The 18,818-nt window shown below is 36.1% G+C and overlaps 1 protein-coding gene across 1 annotated transcript in view; it reads right to left on the bottom strand.

Moving 5' to 3' along the window:
* GC (GC vitamin D binding protein) overlaps window positions 1-18,818 on the bottom strand; it is a 43,728-nt gene that overhangs the window by 4,044 nt on the left and 20,866 nt on the right. The window contains exons 7-12 of the mRNA XM_005555104.3: window positions 12,453-12,582; window positions 11,198-11,400; window positions 9,473-9,602; window positions 8,889-8,986; window positions 7,017-7,149; window positions 680-734 (exon numbers count right to left, since the gene is read on the bottom strand). Of these exons, the coding sequence (XP_005555161.2) occupies window positions 705-734; window positions 7,017-7,149; window positions 8,889-8,986; window positions 9,473-9,602; window positions 11,198-11,400; window positions 12,453-12,582 (724 nt within the window). The 3' untranslated portion in view covers window positions 680-704. The remainder of the gene's footprint in view (window positions 1-679; window positions 735-7,016; window positions 7,150-8,888; window positions 8,987-9,472; window positions 9,603-11,197; window positions 11,401-12,452; window positions 12,583-18,818) is intronic.

The raw sequence follows: 18,818 nt of genomic DNA, 5'->3' as shown, positions 1-18,818 counted from the left end.
AAATATAGTAACTGAAAAAAAGCAAGTAACACTATTTCAACAGTAATGTTTTAATTTGAATAAGAATGTCCTTTCCCTCCTAAGGTCCTTGCTGTGTCATTTTAAGACTTGATGAACCCTATCTTTAAACTCAGAGTTCTTCCTATTGAAGTGCATCAGAATCTTTTTTTTTTTTTTTTTTTTTTTTTTTTTTTTTTTTTTTGAGACAGCGTCTCAGTCTGTCGCACAGGCTGGAGTGCAGTGGCCGGATCTCAGCTCACTGCAAGCTCTGCCTCCTGGGTTTATGCCATTCTCCTGCCTCAGCCTCCCGTGTAGCTGGGACTACAGGTGCCCGCCACCTCGCCCGGCTAGTTTTTTTGTATTTTTTAGTAGAGATGGGCAGAATCCTTTAAATGTTCTTTATGCTGTCATTATGTTACACGTGAGATTATGATGGATGAAGCACAAGGCAGGGGACCAGTAAACCTGGATTCTAGTCTTAAATATATCAGAAGTTGACTGTTTGCTCTTGTGAAAGTGTAAGCTCTTTAACTTTTCTCAGTGCTTAATATTCTCATCTGTAAAATGAGTTTGAGCAGATAGGAATAAATTTATTAAAGTCTCCTTCCAATTCTTTGGTATTTAAAATACATCATACAATGCTAGATTCTTTGGTTGTGCATTTAAAAAATATACTTACCAAAGTTAATATACATGCTTCAGGACTACAGGATATTATTCAATTCAGCATCAATCTGGTAATGAAAAAAGAATGTTATATAACTTATGAAGTATTTCATTTGTAGCCTACTAGATTATGCAGAAGGTATATAAAATCTTGAAACCTTGGTTAGAGGAAAGGATTCTTGCCAAGATGCAATGTTACATTGCAGTTTTTATTAGCCACCCTTCACATTTATTTAACTTTACATCATTTCTGCCGTTGAAGGGCTTACAGTCTGCTGGGAAAAGTAGACAAGAAAAAATGGCAGTAGAGTTTAATAAGTGCTAATTATTGGGTGCACATAGAATGTTATTGGACAACAGAGAAGTTTGAGTGCTAGGGAAGAATTCTCAGAGGAGGAGATGTCTTCTAACTTGAACCCTAAAGCCTGATGAACTATTCAGCCAAGGCAAACCTGATGAGAAATAGGGCAAGCGGGTGGAGTCATTACATGCAAAGGCCTTGAGATAAGAGCAAGTTTCATGTGTTTGGAAAACTGCAAGTAGCTCAGGAGAACCCAAGTAGGAGGCACGACAAGTGATGACAGCAAGTCACTACTTGGAGAAGAAATCAAGGTCCAAAATATCTGTATTTTGTTTTTTTAAAAAAAGTACTTTAATTTGGAAGCAATGGGAACTATTAGAGAAGAGTATTAATCATTTTTGCGTTTTAAAAAGGTTGATTTGACCTCAGTATGGAGATGGGATTGGATGTGAGGCACTGTTGGCAGACTGGAGGTGGGAGACCAATGGACAGGCTGTAATTCAGGTGAAAGATTGCCTGAAACTAAATACCAAGAATGTAGAAGAATGTGGGTGGGAGATTGAGAGATGCTGCAGAGTTAGAATTGATGAGATTTGGAATTTTATTTGGTGCATACGGAAAAAGAGAAGGAGAAATAAAAAAAGTCACTAAATTTTCATCGTTGGGCAATGGGTAAATGATGATAGTATTCATAAACTCAAAAACCATAGAGAAGGTTATAGGAACAATATTTTGGCCGTGTTGATTTTAAATTTCTTATGGGACAAGATACTGGGGGAGAAGAGAGTCCTATAGGCAGTTGGATAAAAAGCCTGATGCTGAAGGAGAGATCTTGGTTGGAGGTAGAGATTTGCAGATTGAAAGCATAAGCATTGATGAAAACAGTTGAGAAAATGTAGTACCGTGGAAATGAAGAGCAAGGAAAAAACTCTGTAAACAAATTTAAGAGATAGGTAAAGGAAGAGGACAACATGAAATAGAACAAGAAGACAGGAATTATAGAAAGACAAAAAGTAGAAAATAATAATACAGATGCTAAGTAAATTGGTTCAAGAAGAAAGGAATACTTATCAGTATCAAGTGTTTTAAGGAAAACCTGGTAAGAACTGAAAAATGTTTATTAGACTTAGCAAGAAGGATACTGTTGGCGTGCCTTTGTTGATAGTCATATGGTACCATCAAAAGCTAGACTGCAAAGGGTTGAGGAGTTAATAAGTATGAGGAGCTGGAGTATATGGTATTCTTGCAAGAACCTTAGCTGTAAGGGAGGAGAAAGAAATATATCTAGGGAGGCATCTAAAGTGCCTTATTTATTATTTTTTGAGATAAGAAGAAGAGTAACTTTAATACAAATTGGACAGAGCTGGTAAAAATGTTGATGCAAAAGAAGAGAGTACATCTAATGGAGGAAGAGTCCAAGGAAGTGAGATGGATAGAATTCAGGGTGATATTATCAACCCAGTATAATTTTTGCTACTTAACAATAATTTTGGATTTTCAGTTAATAGTCTTCTATCAATAGTTTGCTTTTGTCATGATTAGCTAAGTTTGGGCTGAAGTCTATGACAAGGACATTGAGGAAGAGTAACAGACTAATACAGAATAAACTTAGATTTTCCTAACATCATATAACCTCTGTAAGTTTTATTCAACCATCTGTAAAAGGGGGAATTAAAATAATAATTAATATCTAGAATTGTTTTGGGTTATTCTATAAATACATATATGCCAGGCTATTAATATTTCTGCTTAACATATAGCAGTGGCTTAATCAACGATAGTTACGACACTGAGGATTATAAAATCGAGTTATACCAAGAGATAAAACAAACTACAGTGACTATACTAGTTTTTCCTGATATAAGAAAGACAGAGGGGAGCATGGGGGTAGACAGTATATCACTCTACTTGTCGGTCTCCTCTTTGCCCCGCTTCTACTTGGCTATTTGTATTTGTCTCTGTTTTCAAGATTTTAGTGATCAATTCCAGCATATTACAATGACTTTTGGAATATTTTGGGAAATCATATCTGATGCTCACTAGCAGTCTGTTGAAACATTTTAAAGGAAGCATAGTAATGCTCTGCCTGAATGATGGCAGAAAGAGAAAAAAAAGATTGCAAGTCTAATTTTGTAACTATAGGTTTTTCTGCAGGCAAATGGGCCTTTTTTGGCATAAACAAAAGAACCAGTTCTACGAGTACCATGGTAAAGCCAAAAGAAAATGACATTGGTTGTTCTATGTCCTGGTCATTTCAAGATTGGGGTGAGGAAACGCTAAATTTCCATGTAATGAAACACTAAATTAGTAAGGTTCAGAAGCCCCTTTTGCCAGTTTTCCAGTAGTTGTGCCAAGTGTATTTGGAATGACAAGTAGAGACTGATCCCTGGATATAAGTGACTTAGAGTGAAAGGAGTAGATGGATATTTCTTTTAAGGAAAATTTTTTCAAGCAAATATATGACAAAGAGATCTCACAAATTAGGATCCAAATATTATAGGACAAATGGGACATTCACATTAGGCATTGGAAATTAAAGAGAATGCTGTTCAAATGGATGTTGCACTAACGTGAAGTCAGAAAGGAGGGGTGAACTTGCATACCTAGCTATGAGATCAGTTTACAAAGGCAATCAGAAGGCTAATTGAAATACTAGAGGATTTAATCTCTGAGTGCTCTGAATAATCAAATGTGCACAAGTATCTCAACAACTGCATTCATCTCACCCTACTTTAGCAATTACTGAAAGATAGGCTACTCAGCTGCTATAAATTTACTAGCGATAAAGCAAGAAGAGAGAGAGCTATAAACCTGCCTTCTCATCATTGTAGTGATTTGAATGGCAATATGTTATAATGAAAAATATATTGAAAACCAACTCAAAGAAATGAAAAACCAGGGGCTTTTAGGAAGCATGAATTTGCGCTTAAAGCTCAGTTTGTTTTGTATGATGTCAGGCAGGACAGTGCATATCTGTATAGACAAATAACAAAAGCACAGGGAAGGTTTCAAAAGTGACATTTCTTATAGAATCTAAAAGACATTTAGACTGTTTTCTTTTTCTGTCATAATAACAGACTCTCAGAGCAAATTTTTCTGGTAGCAAACAACTTCTATGTAAAGTGATTTTATTTTTCTAGGTTAAGGCCACCTAAATTGATACTATATTTAGGTTACCAAAAACAACTTGGTATGAAAGGAAGGAACTGTTCAGATTAATTAATTATTTTATGCTAAAAATGTTTTAATGCCCACAATGACCAAAATATTCTGACAATCCAGCTTCTTCTGTTTTTATGTTGAGAATCTTAGTTTGAATTTTAATGAACAATTAAGATGGCATATTTGTCAGTGGAATTTAAAGAAAAGACTTTTATTCTACTGTACTCTCGCCATCTGGAATTCTGACTTTATAAATTGTTACAAACAAGATTAGCAAATAGGTTTTGGACCAGAGTGTAAATATGGAAATTAGAAAAGAAACCAGAATCCCTAAGGCTATAAGGAGGACATTAGAAAAAGATGTAGCTCCATTTGTCAAACTAAGACTTTTTTCTTAGGCACTGCACAATAAAATAAAACAAAACAAAACACAACAAAACAAATAAAACTTTACTACAATATGAATATTAAGAAATTTGGAATGCATAGCCCAATACTTTAAAAAAATACTTTACACAGCTTAATTTTTAAAAAGCCACTTCAAGTATAAAAAAGCTGCTATTGCGAAGAGAGAATAGACATTTTCTAGTTGATTGAGAAAGCTGGGGTGATTGCAGGAGAAATTACAAAGGGAATATCACAGCTTAATTTACAGAAGAATGTTCTCATAATGCAGCTATCTGGCAATGAAATCGGCCATTTCTGTTTCGACTCCTAGGAGTAGATAAATTGACTATATTTAAATGGAGGCTGAATGCACCTCTGGAAGGAATTAACTGAGTGAGAAATTACACTAGATGATCTTTATAGTTTTCTTTGAGCATTTATACTTCTGTGACCTGCTTTTTTAAAAATTAAGTTCTTGGATATTTTTAAATTCAGTCTAACAGAAGCTAGGCTTTATTGCTTTCGCGGCTGATAGATGAACAAAACTTCAGGTAAATTCTTAAATTATTTAATTTATAGAAAGGGGCTTCTGGCCAGGCACGGTGGGTGGCTCACTCCTGTAATCCCAGCACTTTGGGAGGCCCAGGTGGGCCTTGAGGGCAGGAGTTCCAGACCAGCCTGGCCAACATGGTGAAACCCCATCTCTACTAAAAATACAAAAATTAGCTGGGCATGTTGGTGCGCACCTATAATCCCAACTACTCAGGAGGCTGAGGCAGGAGAATCACTTGAGCCCAGGAGGTGGAGGTTGCAGTGAGCTGAGATCTCACCACTGCACTCCAGCCTGGGTGACAGAACGAAACTTCATCTCAAAACAAACAAACAAACAAACAAGCAAAACAAGGGCTTAAGGGCTTCTAATTGGCATGAAATCATTTAACCTAAGTAGCATTTGGTATGGCATAGAATTATTCCTAACCCTGCCTCTATATTTGAGAAATAGGGTGGGCAAGAAAACACAATTCTTGGAGTTATTACTAATGTCTCCAAATAAGCAGTAAAGTGAAATGAAGTGTTGTTTTTGTCTTTTGACTCTTCTAAAAAAATGAAATGCTTGCTGGAGAGTAACAGGTAAAATGGAGGATGTGAACATATGGGCTGACATTTTCTGAAAAAGGCCAGCAAAACACACCCCTCCCCATGAGAATAGGGCAGATACTGACTTGGTGAAAGAAATCTTAGTACAAGACACTTGAAATCTCAGAAGTCTAAGCATAGCTCAGGTCTGCTAACAATAGGCCCACACAATCTACCTGAGGTCTCCTCCCCTCTCTCACACCTTCAGTCCATATAAAGATGGGCAGAATACAAGATACCAACATAACACTGTGGTTTGTAGGAGACAACCAATAGGCCTCAGATGCAGTGATTAGATAAACACTAATTCATCTATTAATACTATCAGAGAAAACAAAAAGTTCTGGCCGGAACTGCCCGTGTTTTGCACAAATTAAAAAATAAATGATCTGGCAACTATGGAAATACATTTACGGGAGAGAAGGGGAAAGAGAGAAAGAAGGAGGGGATTGGGGAAGGGGTTATTTTACTGTTAACAATATTGGACCTGAACCAGGAAGCGGGAGGGGAAGGAAGAAAAAGGGGAGACAGGGATGAGGGGAAGGGACATTTAAGGAAAGATGAATCCAAGAACTATCCAAAATTGGGGGGAGTAGGGAGGGAAACTGGAAGATATATAGGAGTTCTAATATCTTTAGCTTTCAGAGTTTGGAGCCAACGGATAGTGTCTAAAAAAGAAATTTGTAATAAAAAAATGAATAAAATTTTAATATTTTTAAAAATCATTTTTAGTTTTTAGAAAATAACTCTTATAGTAATGAAACATTTGTGACCTTTAGAAATTCTTCAGTTGCATTTTTTCTTATGTCATATTAAAACAAAATTAAATGCAATATTTTTATAATTGACATATTAATAGAAGGTATGATATGACCCCATTTTTCTAAAGTACTTCTTTTTATCAATCTACCTACCTATATATGCATATGTATATATCTATATAAACACACATACAGATATATGAAATGCAGTTTACCTTCACTATGTGAAGGTAATGAACTCTGATGTTTTCACTGTATTCTTATTCTTCTCTTTTTCATTTAAAAAGGCTGTTATTAGGTTCCAACTCACAATTCATAAAACACTACACATATTTTGTTGCCTGTATTCACAGACTTTTTTGTTTCTTAAAAAAGTATAAAATTTCCTAAGTTTTACAACTACCTCAACTTGCTTTTAAATGAGCATAACATGAAAGCAGTTATGTTTTTTACTTTCATTGCAAAGACAGCCAAGTTATAATAACACCAGGAAAAGCCTGTCACAAAATGAGATCTCAATAACAGGAAAGAAATAAGTAGATCTGAGTGCATACATTCTTAAAAGATTCTGCTGTATTAAGTAGAGGGTTACATTTTCCTACCTCTGAACCACAGTAAAGAGGAGGTGAGTTTGTGAAACAGCAGTTGGAGGCAAATTTTGCGCGCTTGTTAACCAGCTCTGCCAGTTCCGTGGGTGTGGCATCGGGCAATTTTGCTCTTAGTTGCTCTGCCAGTCTGAAAAACCATTTAAATGTAAGGTCTTACTACATGTATTTATTTTATACAACTTTCTAATGCAAAATAATAGCCATTTCAGATGAAATACATGCCTGTCTCAAGAAAATTCTGTACCTGTGGTATAGAATAGTCAATTTGAGATCAGAAAGTGAAACATACGCCTCTTCGAGGTCATAAAAGTAAACATACAAATCGCTGCTGAATTGAAATTCCAGTCTTCTTTCATTTCCTCATTATTTCAACATAGAAGAGTCCCTTTTCTATTTTTTCCTAACCTTTCACCTTCTCTTCAGTTTTAGATTTCAAATTCCTTAAAGAGTATTTCCTTTACAAGACCTTATACCACCTTAATGCCCCTTTTTCTCTCATAATTTATATAATTTCGCCCTCAGTTTACCTACTTCTCAACTCACTATATTGGAAAACACTGATATGGGAGTAAGGAAACTTTGGCTCTTATTTTTAGCTCTGCTAAAAATGAACTCTCCATCTCTCTTTTAGGATGGTGATAGGACTTGATATGTCCTGATTCTTTCAATTTGAACAATTGATGATCTCGGCATCTCTCCACTACCATAATGAACAACTCAGCTTGGTTTTATGACTTTCAGGAAATGCTTGCCAGCCCAGCGTTGGGCAATTGGAGATAAGGAGACCCAAGCAAATCTAGAGTTGGGCTTGGCAAGAATGGATGCTGAGAAGGGAGAAAAGGGTAAGGGTGACCAGTTAGTTCATAAAAGCATTGTTGAAACAAGTAGGTTTGAGCTGCTGAGGGGTGCAAATGAGACTAGAAGAGACTCAGAGGATGCAAAAAAAAAAAAAAAAAAAAAAAGTTGACGGGTAGGGAATAGGATCTGAGAAATTTACTAAAGTTAGGAAAAATGACATGGTCTTCTCAATGGAGACTTTCCCCAAGAACCCAGTACCACTTCTTTCCTTATTGTGGCCGATTATTTTACTGTTAATGTCTATTTATAGAAAATGCTTTTTCCTTGTCTTAATTGAGAAAAATGACTATTATATAACATTATTAGTAGTTAACATTTCTATTTCTAATTTATAGGGTATATATGTTGTTGATGGCTGACAGTATGCTTGATTGAAAGTTCGGGTCTTCTTGCCAGGCAATATGCCATGAAGTTAGATAATACTTTTAGCAGTTTTATAGGTCCTCAATTTTGTACAGCAATATCTACAGAAAATTCTGGGGTAAGAATATTGCTAAGTTATGTGCTCATTTTGCCATTTTGAATCAAGTTCCTGCAGATAGATTTTGTAATCTATATTTTTGTGGCTGTTTTAATTGGCCGCTCACTTGATAAACATGACATTTTCCCCCCAGAAAAACTTAGCTTATTCCTATACAGATGTTAGATTCGAACTACTTTTTAAAAAATAAAACGATTTAGGGGGTACAAGGGCATTTTTGTTACATGGATGTATTGCATAGTGAAGTCTAGGTTTTTAGTGTAACCATTACCCAAATAATGTACACTGTATCCAATAGGGAGTTCCTTATCCTTCACCCCTCTCCTACCCTCCCACCTTTTGGGGTCTCCAATGTCTATTATTCCACTCTATGAGATTCTGACTACTTTAAAAAACTCCTAATTGAACCTCCTTTTTTTTGTTGTTCACTGAAGACAAGCTTAAGTGTTCAGCTATGCTTTCAATTCGTAGTACTAAGAAAATATTACTGATAAACTTGGAGGATACAGCCAGAACAAGTTTCTTACTTTTTCTTGTACTCGGTAAATGTGTTTTCTGAATAACCTGCACATAGTTTTTGTCCCTTGTCAATGAAAGAAGATAGTTCCTGCTTTAGTAGAGGGCCCTGTAAGAAAACAATAATTGCATAACAAAATTATTTGTCTTGAAATGTTGTCCCATCTGGCCATTAAACCAAAATTCCAAATATTGTATCAGTATGAGTATTATATACATTAAGCATTGGCAAATGTTTTCTACGAAAGGCAGGATAATAAATATTTTAGGGTTTGCAGGCCATATATGGTCTTTGTTGCAACTGCTCAACTCTGTACAGAAGCAGTTGTAAGCTTTGCAGAAACAACGAGGATGACTGTGTCCCAGTGGAAGTTAATGTATGAACACTGAAATTTGAACTTTGTATAATTTTCATGGGTCGTGAGATACTGATGTTCTCTTGCTTTTTTCCCAACAATGTAAAAATGTAAAACCATTCTTCTATTCTTAGTTTGTAGGCCATATAAAAGTAGGCAGTGAGCAAGTTTTGGCTCATGAACTATAATTTTCCAACCCTTGATCTATGTGCTTGATAAAGAAAATCTAGCAAATATACCTTAGTATTAAAACAGGTAGTTGAGTCTTCAACATCACAGCATTCACCAAGGCTTTTTAGGGTTGGCTCAAGTACTTTAACGAGGAATACTTCTGGAAGATGAGTTCTTCTGCTTAGTTCAAATGTATACCTAGCATGCGAGAGAAAAGGAGATATGTGTTATATATTTACTTTTTTTTTTTTTTGTGACAGAGTCTCCCTCTGTCACCCAGTTTGGAGTGAAGTGGCACCATCTTGGCTCACTGCAACCTCTGCCTCCCGGGTTCAAGCGATTCTCATGCCTCAGCCTCCCAAGTAGCTGGGATTATAAGTGCCTGCCACCATGCTCGACTAATTTTTGTATTTTCAGTGGAGATAGGGTTTCACCAGGTTTGGCCAGGGTGGTCTGGAAATTTTGACCTCAAGTGATCTGCCTGAGTCAGCCTCCCAAAGTGCTGGGATTGTGGGGATGAGCCACCGTGCCCGGCCTACATTTTGAAATGTGAAATATCTGTCATAAAGGCAGAGCACTTGGTTTCTGCATCTTAATTAAAAAGAAGAGATTTAGCTCAGACTGACTCTAAATCAACAGGCTTTGGATTATAAAATACTTTCATTGAGATACAAGCTACTAATACTTGCTATCGTGACTAGTCAATATTGAACTAAAGCTTTGCTTATAATATACATTTAAATATATTATATGTAAACATATTTACTTCAAATGCATATGGAACTGTCTTTGTGCAAGCATAATACAATTGACCCCATATAAAACATCAAGTGGGTACTTCAAAAGGCTTTTCTGTGAAAATAGGTTTGTGTAAATTATTTCATTATGTCTTATCCCACTGCTGTCTATGCACTTATATAAACAATAAACGTTTAGAAAAATGTAAATTAAAGTTTCAGTCCTATATAACTTCTGCCATCTGATATTGCTAATTGATATTTCAACCTGTGGCTTCAAACTATTTGTGAAATATTTTTATGCCATGATGATGCATACACATCTATTCAAACCATGGTATATTTATCTTACTTCTTTTTTTAGCTGGATGAAACAAGACAAAAGTTTACCATTTCTTTGCATTAAATCTCTTTTTAAATTTAATGAAAATGAATATCGATAATGCTAAGAAAAAATATTCTATGCTTGCTATCTCTTTTATTTGTATCAAATGCTTATTGTCCAAAAGTTTAGTATACTTTAGGCTTTTGATTTGTGATTTTGAGCCAGAATTAATATGATAAAACTAGTTAATAATATTAAAAATATTTCTGGTTACGTGATACATTTTACATGTGTTCAGCATTGTATACAAATATGTGTTTTCACATTTACTTTCACTGACATTTCTACATGCATTTCTTATTAGCAATCTGTATGCTAAATAAGGCAAGTATTAACATTTTCAAATTAATTAACAATAGACTGAAGTTCAGAATTGTCAAGTCACTTCTTTTGGCAGTGCACAAGAATCAGAGAAGGCAGAATTAGGAACTCTAAGCTCCTTTCTCCCTACCCAAAATCTTTCTATCACACTCAATTGATTATGGTGTTTTACAAATTTTAGTCATTTACAATCAATTAACAAATACTTAAAGTCCATGAAAAGCATAAAAGTAGTACTTTGCTTGTGTTTGAAATGAGTGATAGCATACCTTCCCTCTGTCTGGCTGGCCTCCACTTTTTGTCCAGATGAACTTAAAATGGGAACACGTTTTCACATCACCTCTACTTACTTATCCATGACTTTGGTGTTTCCTTGATCACACACATCTTTGTTTGTGGGCAGCTCCACCTCTGGAAGCTCGGGGGGTTGTGCAGCTGGCATGAAGTAAGTGCACACAAAAATGTCCATGGCTGTTTTTTCTTGACAACACTCTTCAAACTTAGAATTCTTTTTGGATAAATTGTCACAGAGTTTTACTGTGTGTTCAGGCAGCTACAGAACGAACGGTTAATTTGTGCATTGTTAGTCTCCTGATAGTCTAATTAAAAATAAGAATTACATAGGCTTACAAGCTTTGGCATCACATTTATGAAAGTCGGTATGAATACTCTCAGAAAGAAAATTGGTACAATATTTGGAAAGGCAATTTGTCAATATGTACTAAAAGTCTTAAAAATGTACAATTCTATTTTTAAGAATTTATACTTAGAAAATAATTATGGATAAAAGGACAACTATAAGGCTATTAAGTGCAACATTGCATTTTATTAAAATGTTTAAAAAAATCAACACAACCTAAATACAATAGAGGATTAGTAAAATAAAAATATGGTGTGTCTGGGTAGATAGATGTAATACACGACATGGACATAGGCAACAGAATCCTATTTAGCCATTATAAATCCTTATAGAAAAACATCTATTAACACAGACATGCATTTTTAATGGAAAAAGACAAGGTGACACAATGTATCTATTACTACAGAGATTGACAAGACCTTGGAGACTGACCTTCAGCTAAAGCAATTATTCAAATTTAAATCATTTTAAAGGATTATGAAAATGAAAAATGGCAAAAAAAATTTGAGATGGGCATCAAATTATAAAAAGTATAATAAAAACAGTAGTAGCTCCTACCATTGTCCATTTGAAATGCAGTTAGTATAACTGAAGAATTGAATTTTAAATCATATTCAACTTAAATATATATGTTTAACTTTAATTATAATTAAATTTAAATGACCATATGTGGTAATGAATACCATACAGTGCAAGTAGCATAAGGTCTTGAGAATCAGATAATCTTATCTTTGCATATGGTCTTTGCCACTTACTAGTAGTGTGATCTCAAATTATTGACCCTTGCTAATCTTCTGTTTTTTCACCTGTACAGTGATGTTAAGAATTATTTATATTTCACAGGATACATGTGAGCATCTGTTAGGATAATGCATATGAAATAGAGCTTAGAAGAGTACCTGGCACTCAGTACTTGGCACTCAATACCTGGCACATGGTGATAATGATAATAAAGATTGTCTTACCTCTTTGGCCATACAATCTTCAGAGGCAGACTCACAGCATTTGGAGAGGATGTTAGTAACATCTTCAGCTAGTGGCAAAACATGCTCCAGATCAGCAGTAGGCACTTTTTGGGCTAACTTTATGAGATTGCTAAACAGTTAAAAGTAAATTTGTTAGCTTATCAACATTCTCAGTTTCCTTGGTTTCATGATGAACACACTCTTTGGAGAAATAATATCACAGTTTCAACTCCTTGACCTCAAGAGATGCATGGGAGCACATCTGCCATGCAATAGATCTTATGTACCCAAGCCACAGACTCAAGATCAAGAGATCCCTAATGAATATTTTCAAATTTTCAGTTCTCAAATGCAGCTTCTCTTCTTGCCAGATCTACATAGTGAAAGCACTCCTGCCCTTGCGATCCACCCACCTCAGCCTCCCAAAGTGCTGGGATTACAGGCATGAGCCACCACGCCCGGCTCTTTATAGATTTCTTTTAGCAATGTTTTATAGTTTTCATTAAACATTTCTTTATTATATAATTTTAGCAATATATTATGTAATAACCAAGAGGCAAAAGTCTTTAAAATGTTAGATCCAAAGCATCAATGAAGAAATCACAAATGTCTCTTTCTCTCTATTCATAAGGCCAAGGTTGTATTGTTCTGGCCTCTCACAGAATTGTAAAAAGTGTGTGTTATAAATTCTTTTAGAAACTATAGAGACCTATAGCTTTATATCACAGAGTTAATAAATGTTCATATTTTGGATGTGCAACCTTTAAATATTTTCTTTGTGAATGATATGCTATACTATTCTCATATTTGTCTTTTTCACTTAATATACAAGGAATATCATTAAGTATTTTTTTCTATATTAATATTCCTAATATATCATGAATATGATTAAATATTATTTTTAAAAATTGAGGTGAAAATGACATTAAATTTACTATCTTAACCATTTTTAAGGTATACATTCAGTGTTTAAGTATATTTACATTGCTTTGCAACAGATCTCTAGAAATTTTGCTCATGCAAAACTCAAACTATACTCATTAAACACTGATTTGCTTTGCTCCCACTTCCCCTCCAATATCCTCCAGTCCCTTGGCAACCACCTTTTCATTTTCTGTCTTTGTGATTTTGATTACTTTAAATACTTCATATGAGTAGAATTATAGAGTATTTATCCTTTTGAGACTGGCATATTTCACTTAGCATAATGAAAGTCCTCAAGGTTCATCCTTGTAGCATGTGACAGGATTTTCTTCTTTTTTTAGGCTACATAATATTCCATTGTATGTATATGCCACATTGTCTTTATCCATTCATCTGTTGATGGACATATGGGTTGCTTCCACCTCTTGGCTATAGTGAATAATTTTGCAGTGAACATGGAAGTGCAAATCTCTTTGAGATCCTGCTTTGAATTTTTAAGATATATACCCAGAAGTGGAATTGATGGTTTACATGTTAATTCTATTTTTAATGTTTTGAGGGACTTCCATACTGTTTTCCATAATGATTGCACCATTTTACATTCCTACCAACAGTGTACAAGCATTCCAATTTCTATGCATCTTTGCTAACATTTGCCAATTTCTGTTCTTTTGATAGTGATTATCCTCATGGGTGTAAAGTGATACCTCACTGTGGTTATGGTTTGCATTTCTCCTATCCAATTATTATACAAACCAGGCCTGACCCTATTTAGCTTCTGAGATCAGATGAGATTGGGTGTGTTCAGAGTGGTATGGTAGTAGACTTGATTTGCATGTATCTTAAGGTTAGTGATGTTGAGCATCTTTTCATATGTTTATTGGACATTAGTATATTTTCTTTCAATAATTGTTTATTCAAGCCTTTTATCCCTATTTTAATTAAGTTACTTGGTTTCTGTTGTTGAGTTATAGAAGTTTCTTGTATATTCCGAATGTTAAACCCTTATCAGATACATGATTTGTAAATATTTTCTCCATTCTGTAGGTTGCCTTTTTGCCCTGTTAATTGTGTCATTTGATATGTAGAAGTTTTAAAGTTTGTTGTAGTTCTATTTGTTTGTTTATGCTTTTGTTGCCTGTACTTGGGTGTCATATTCAAGAAATCATTGCCAAATCCAAAATCCTGAAAGCTTTTCTCCTATGTTTTCTTCTAGGAGTTTTATAGTTTTAGGTCTTAACATTTGGGTCTTCAATCCATTTTTGAATTAATTTTTGTACATTATATAAAGTTCCAACCTCATTCTTTTGCATGGAGGTATGTGATTTCCCCAGCACCATTTTTTGAAGAGACTATCTTTTAACCCCATTATGTAATCTTGGCACCCTTGCTGAAAATCATTTGGCCATATATGCAAAAGTTTATTTCTGGACTCTCTAGTCTGTTCTATTGGCCTATATATCTGTCTTCATGCCAGCATCACACTGTCTTAATTACTGTTGCTTTGTAGAATGTTTTAAAATCAAAAGTGTTAGACCTTCAAGTTTGTTCTGTTTTCAAGATTATTTTGGCTACTTGGGAACTCTTGAGTATTTTAGGATGTTTTCTTCTATTTCTGCAGAAAATGGCATTAAGATTTTGATAGGGATTGCATCGAGTCTCTGGATTGCTCTCATTTAAACAGTGTTAGGTCTTCCAAACCATAAGCATGTGATATCCTTCCATTTATTTCCATCTTTTTAGATTTCTTTCTTTCTTTCTTTTTTTTTTTTTTTTGAGACAAAATCTCACTCTGTCGCCCAGGCTAGAGTGCAATGGCATGATCTCGGCTCACTGCAACCTCTGCCTCTTGGGTTCCAGTGATTCTCCTGCCTCAGCCTCCTGAGTAGCTGGGACTACAGGCACCACCACCCGCCTGGCTTAGTTTTGTATTTTTAGTAGAGACAGGGTTTCACCACATTGGCCAGGCTGATCTCGAACTCCTGCCCTTGCGATCCACCCACCTCAGCCTCCCAAAGTGCTGGGATTACAGGCATGAGCCACCACGCCCGGCTCTTTATAGATTTCTTTTAGCAATGTTTTATAGTTTTCATTAAACATTTCTTTATTATATAATTTTAGCAATATATTATGTAATAACCAAGAGGCAAAAGCCATCCAATTGTCCATTGACAGATGAATAAAGAAAATATGGTATACACATACAGTGGATTATTATGTAGCCTTTAAAAAGAATATGTATATATCATAATTAACTTGGAACATTTAGAAAATCTCTAATTTTCTAATGTAAAAATGTGGTAGTAACATTTCGTAGCTAAATCTGTTCATAGCAAATGCTATTTCCTTTAAGTACATTTCTAGACATAAAGACAAGTATCATTTAATGACTAAGGAATATATATGGTGGCTTTATATTATAAATTCCCTCTGTTCTACCTGCCAAACACACTATCTCTATGTAAAAGGAAAATTAAAGAAAGGACTAGAGAAAGTGTCATTGAGTATTCAAGTAGTTCTGAGATAATTTTATATTTAAAGAACTCAAGAAAGTAGTTTCTATTCCCATTACAGAAGCTTATTATGCATTGCTGGCAAGAAGTTCTTTGATTACCATTAGAGGAAAAAAGCTTGTAGGGCATAGTAGAAGGAGTTAAAGAGACTGTAAGTACTGAGGGAAAAAAGTTGGTAAATCTAGATGTTTGAGAAGGTATGAGAGAAGTGCAACACAGAAACTATGAAAATTAAAATATGAGTTAACAGTAGTCATACAAAAATCAAAGTGAAGGTTGCAAATATAAGGTTGAAATGGTTTGACTGTGTCCCCACACAAATTTCATCTTTAATTGTAACTTCCACAATTCCCACATGTGGTGGGAGAAACTCTGTGGGAGGTGATTGAATTATGGGGGCAGTCTTTCCTGAGCTGTTCTCATGATAGTGAATGAGTCTCACAAGATCTGATGGTTTTGAAAACAGGAGTTTCTCTGAACAAACTCTCTCTTTGGCTGCCACCATCCATGTAAGATATGATTTGCTCCTCCTTGACTTCCACCATGATTGTGAGGCCTCCCCAGCCACGTGAAACTGTGAGTAATTAAATCTCTTTCTTTTGTAAATTGCCCAGTCTCAGGTATATCTTTATCAGCAGCATGAAAACAGACTAATACAGTAAATTGGTACCAGGAGTGGGGTGCTGCTGAAAAGATAGCGGAAAATATGGAAGTGACTTTGGAACTGGGTAACAGGAGGAGGTTGGAACAGTTTGGAGGGTTCAAAAGAAGACAGGAAGATGTGGGAAAGTTTGAAACTTCCTAGAGACTTGTTGAATGGCTTTGCCCAAAATGCTAATAGCAACATGGACAATAAGGTCCAGGCTAAGGTGGTCTCAGATGGAAATGAGGAACTTTTTGGGAACTGGAGCAAAGGTGACTCTTGTTATGTATTAGCAAAGAGATTGGTGACATTTTGCCCCTGCCCTAGAGATCTGTGGAACTTTGAACTAGAGGAAAATGATTTAGGGTATCTGGCAGAAGAAATTTCCAAGCAGCAAAGCATTCAAGAGGTGATTTGAGTGCTGTTAAAGGCATTCAGTTTCACAAGGTAAGCAGAGCATACAAGTTTGGAAAACTTGCAGACAGACGACGCGATAGAAAAGAAAAGCCCATTTTATGAGGAGAAATTGAAGCTGGCTGCAGAAATTTGCATAAGTAACAAGGAGCTGAATGTTAATCCCCAGGACAATACGGAAAATCTATTCAAGGCATGTCAGAAGTCTTCACAGCAGCTGATCCTATCACAGGCCTGGAGACCTAGGAGGAAAAAGTGCTTTTGTGGACCAGGCTTAGGGTTCCCATGTTGTGTGCAATCTAGGGATTTGGTGCCCTGTGTCCCAGCTGCTCCAGCCATGACTGAAAGGGGCCAATGTAGAGCTTGGGCCATGGCTTCGGAGGGTGCAAGCCTCAAGCCTTGGCAGCTTCCAAGTGGTGTTGGACCTGTGGGTGCACAGAAGTCAACAGCTGGGGTTTGGGAACTTCCGCCTAGATTTCAGAGGATGTATGAAAACACTTGGATATCCAGGCAGAGGTTTGCTGCAGGGGCAGGGTTCTCATGGAGAACTTCTGCTATGGCAGTGCAGAAGGGAAATGTGGGTGTGGAGCCTTCAAATAGAGTCCCTACCGGGGCACTGCCTTGTGGATCTGTGAGAAGAGGGCCACCATTCTCCAGACCCCAGAATGGTAGATCTACTGACAGCTTGCACTGTGCACCTGGAAAAGCCACAGCTGCTCAACGCCAGCCTTTGAAAGCAGTTGGGAGGGAGGCTGTCTCCTGCAAAGTCACAGAGGTGGAGCTTCCCAAGACCATGGGAATCCACCTGTTGCATCAGCATGACCTGGATATGAGACATGGAGTCAAAGGAGATCATTCTGGACCTTTAAGATTTGACTGCCTCATTGGATTTTGAACTTCCATGGGGCCTGTAGCCCCTTTGTTTTGGCCAGTTTCTCCCATTTGTAATGACTGCATTTACCCAGTGCCTATACCCCCATTGTATCTAGAAAGCAGCTAGCTTGCTTTTGATTTTACAGGCTCATAGGCAGAAGGGACTTGCCATGTCTTGGATGAGACATTGTACTGTGGACTTTTGAGTTAATGCCGAAGTGAGTTAAGACTTTGGGAGACTGTTGGGAAGGCATGATTAGTTTTGAAATGTGAGGACATGAGATTTGGAAGGTGACAGGGGTGGGATGATATGGTTTGGCTGTGTCCCCACACAAACCTCATCTTGAATTATAACTCGCACAATTTCCACATGTCATGGGAGGAATCCAGTGGGAGGTGACTGATTTATTGGGGCAGGCCTTTCCTGCGCTGTTCTCATGATAGTGAATGAGTCTCATGAGATCTGATGGTTTTAAAAACAGGAGTTTCTCTGCTCAAGCTCTCTCGTTGCCTGCTACCATCCACGCAAGATGTGACTTGCTCCTCCTTGCTTTCCACCATGATTGTGAGGCCTCCTCAGCCATGTGGAACTATTAGTCCAATTCAACCTCTTTCTTTTGTAAATTCTCCAGTTTCAGGTATGTCTTTATCAGCAGAGTGAAAATAGACTAATACAACGGTAGATAACTAATGAGAATAAATTAATGAAGGGCAAGAGATATATACTGTGTAGCACAAGTCTTCATACAACAAGTAAGAATTCAGATGTCTCATTCCAAGATAAATTGTGCAAGGCAAATAATAGGTAATAAACAAAAAGGTTGTGGTTTTGTTTGTTTGTTTTTGTTTTTTGCTTTTTTGTTTGCAACATATGCTGATATAAACACTGAAAAAATATTTTCTAGTGGTTAACTATATGGAAAAGATTGATTAAAAGCAAATCTCATGTTTTATGACATAAACTTTTTCCTTATTGTTCATAACCTGTATAGAGAAAAG

Source organism: Macaca fascicularis, chromosome 5 (assembly GCF_037993035.2).
Source record: "Macaca fascicularis isolate 582-1 chromosome 5, T2T-MFA8v1.1".
NCBI lineage: Eukaryota > Metazoa > Chordata > Mammalia > Primates > Cercopithecidae > Macaca > Macaca fascicularis.
The sequence above is the reverse complement of the archived record's forward strand: the minus strand, read 5'-3'. Positions and strand labels throughout refer to the sequence as shown.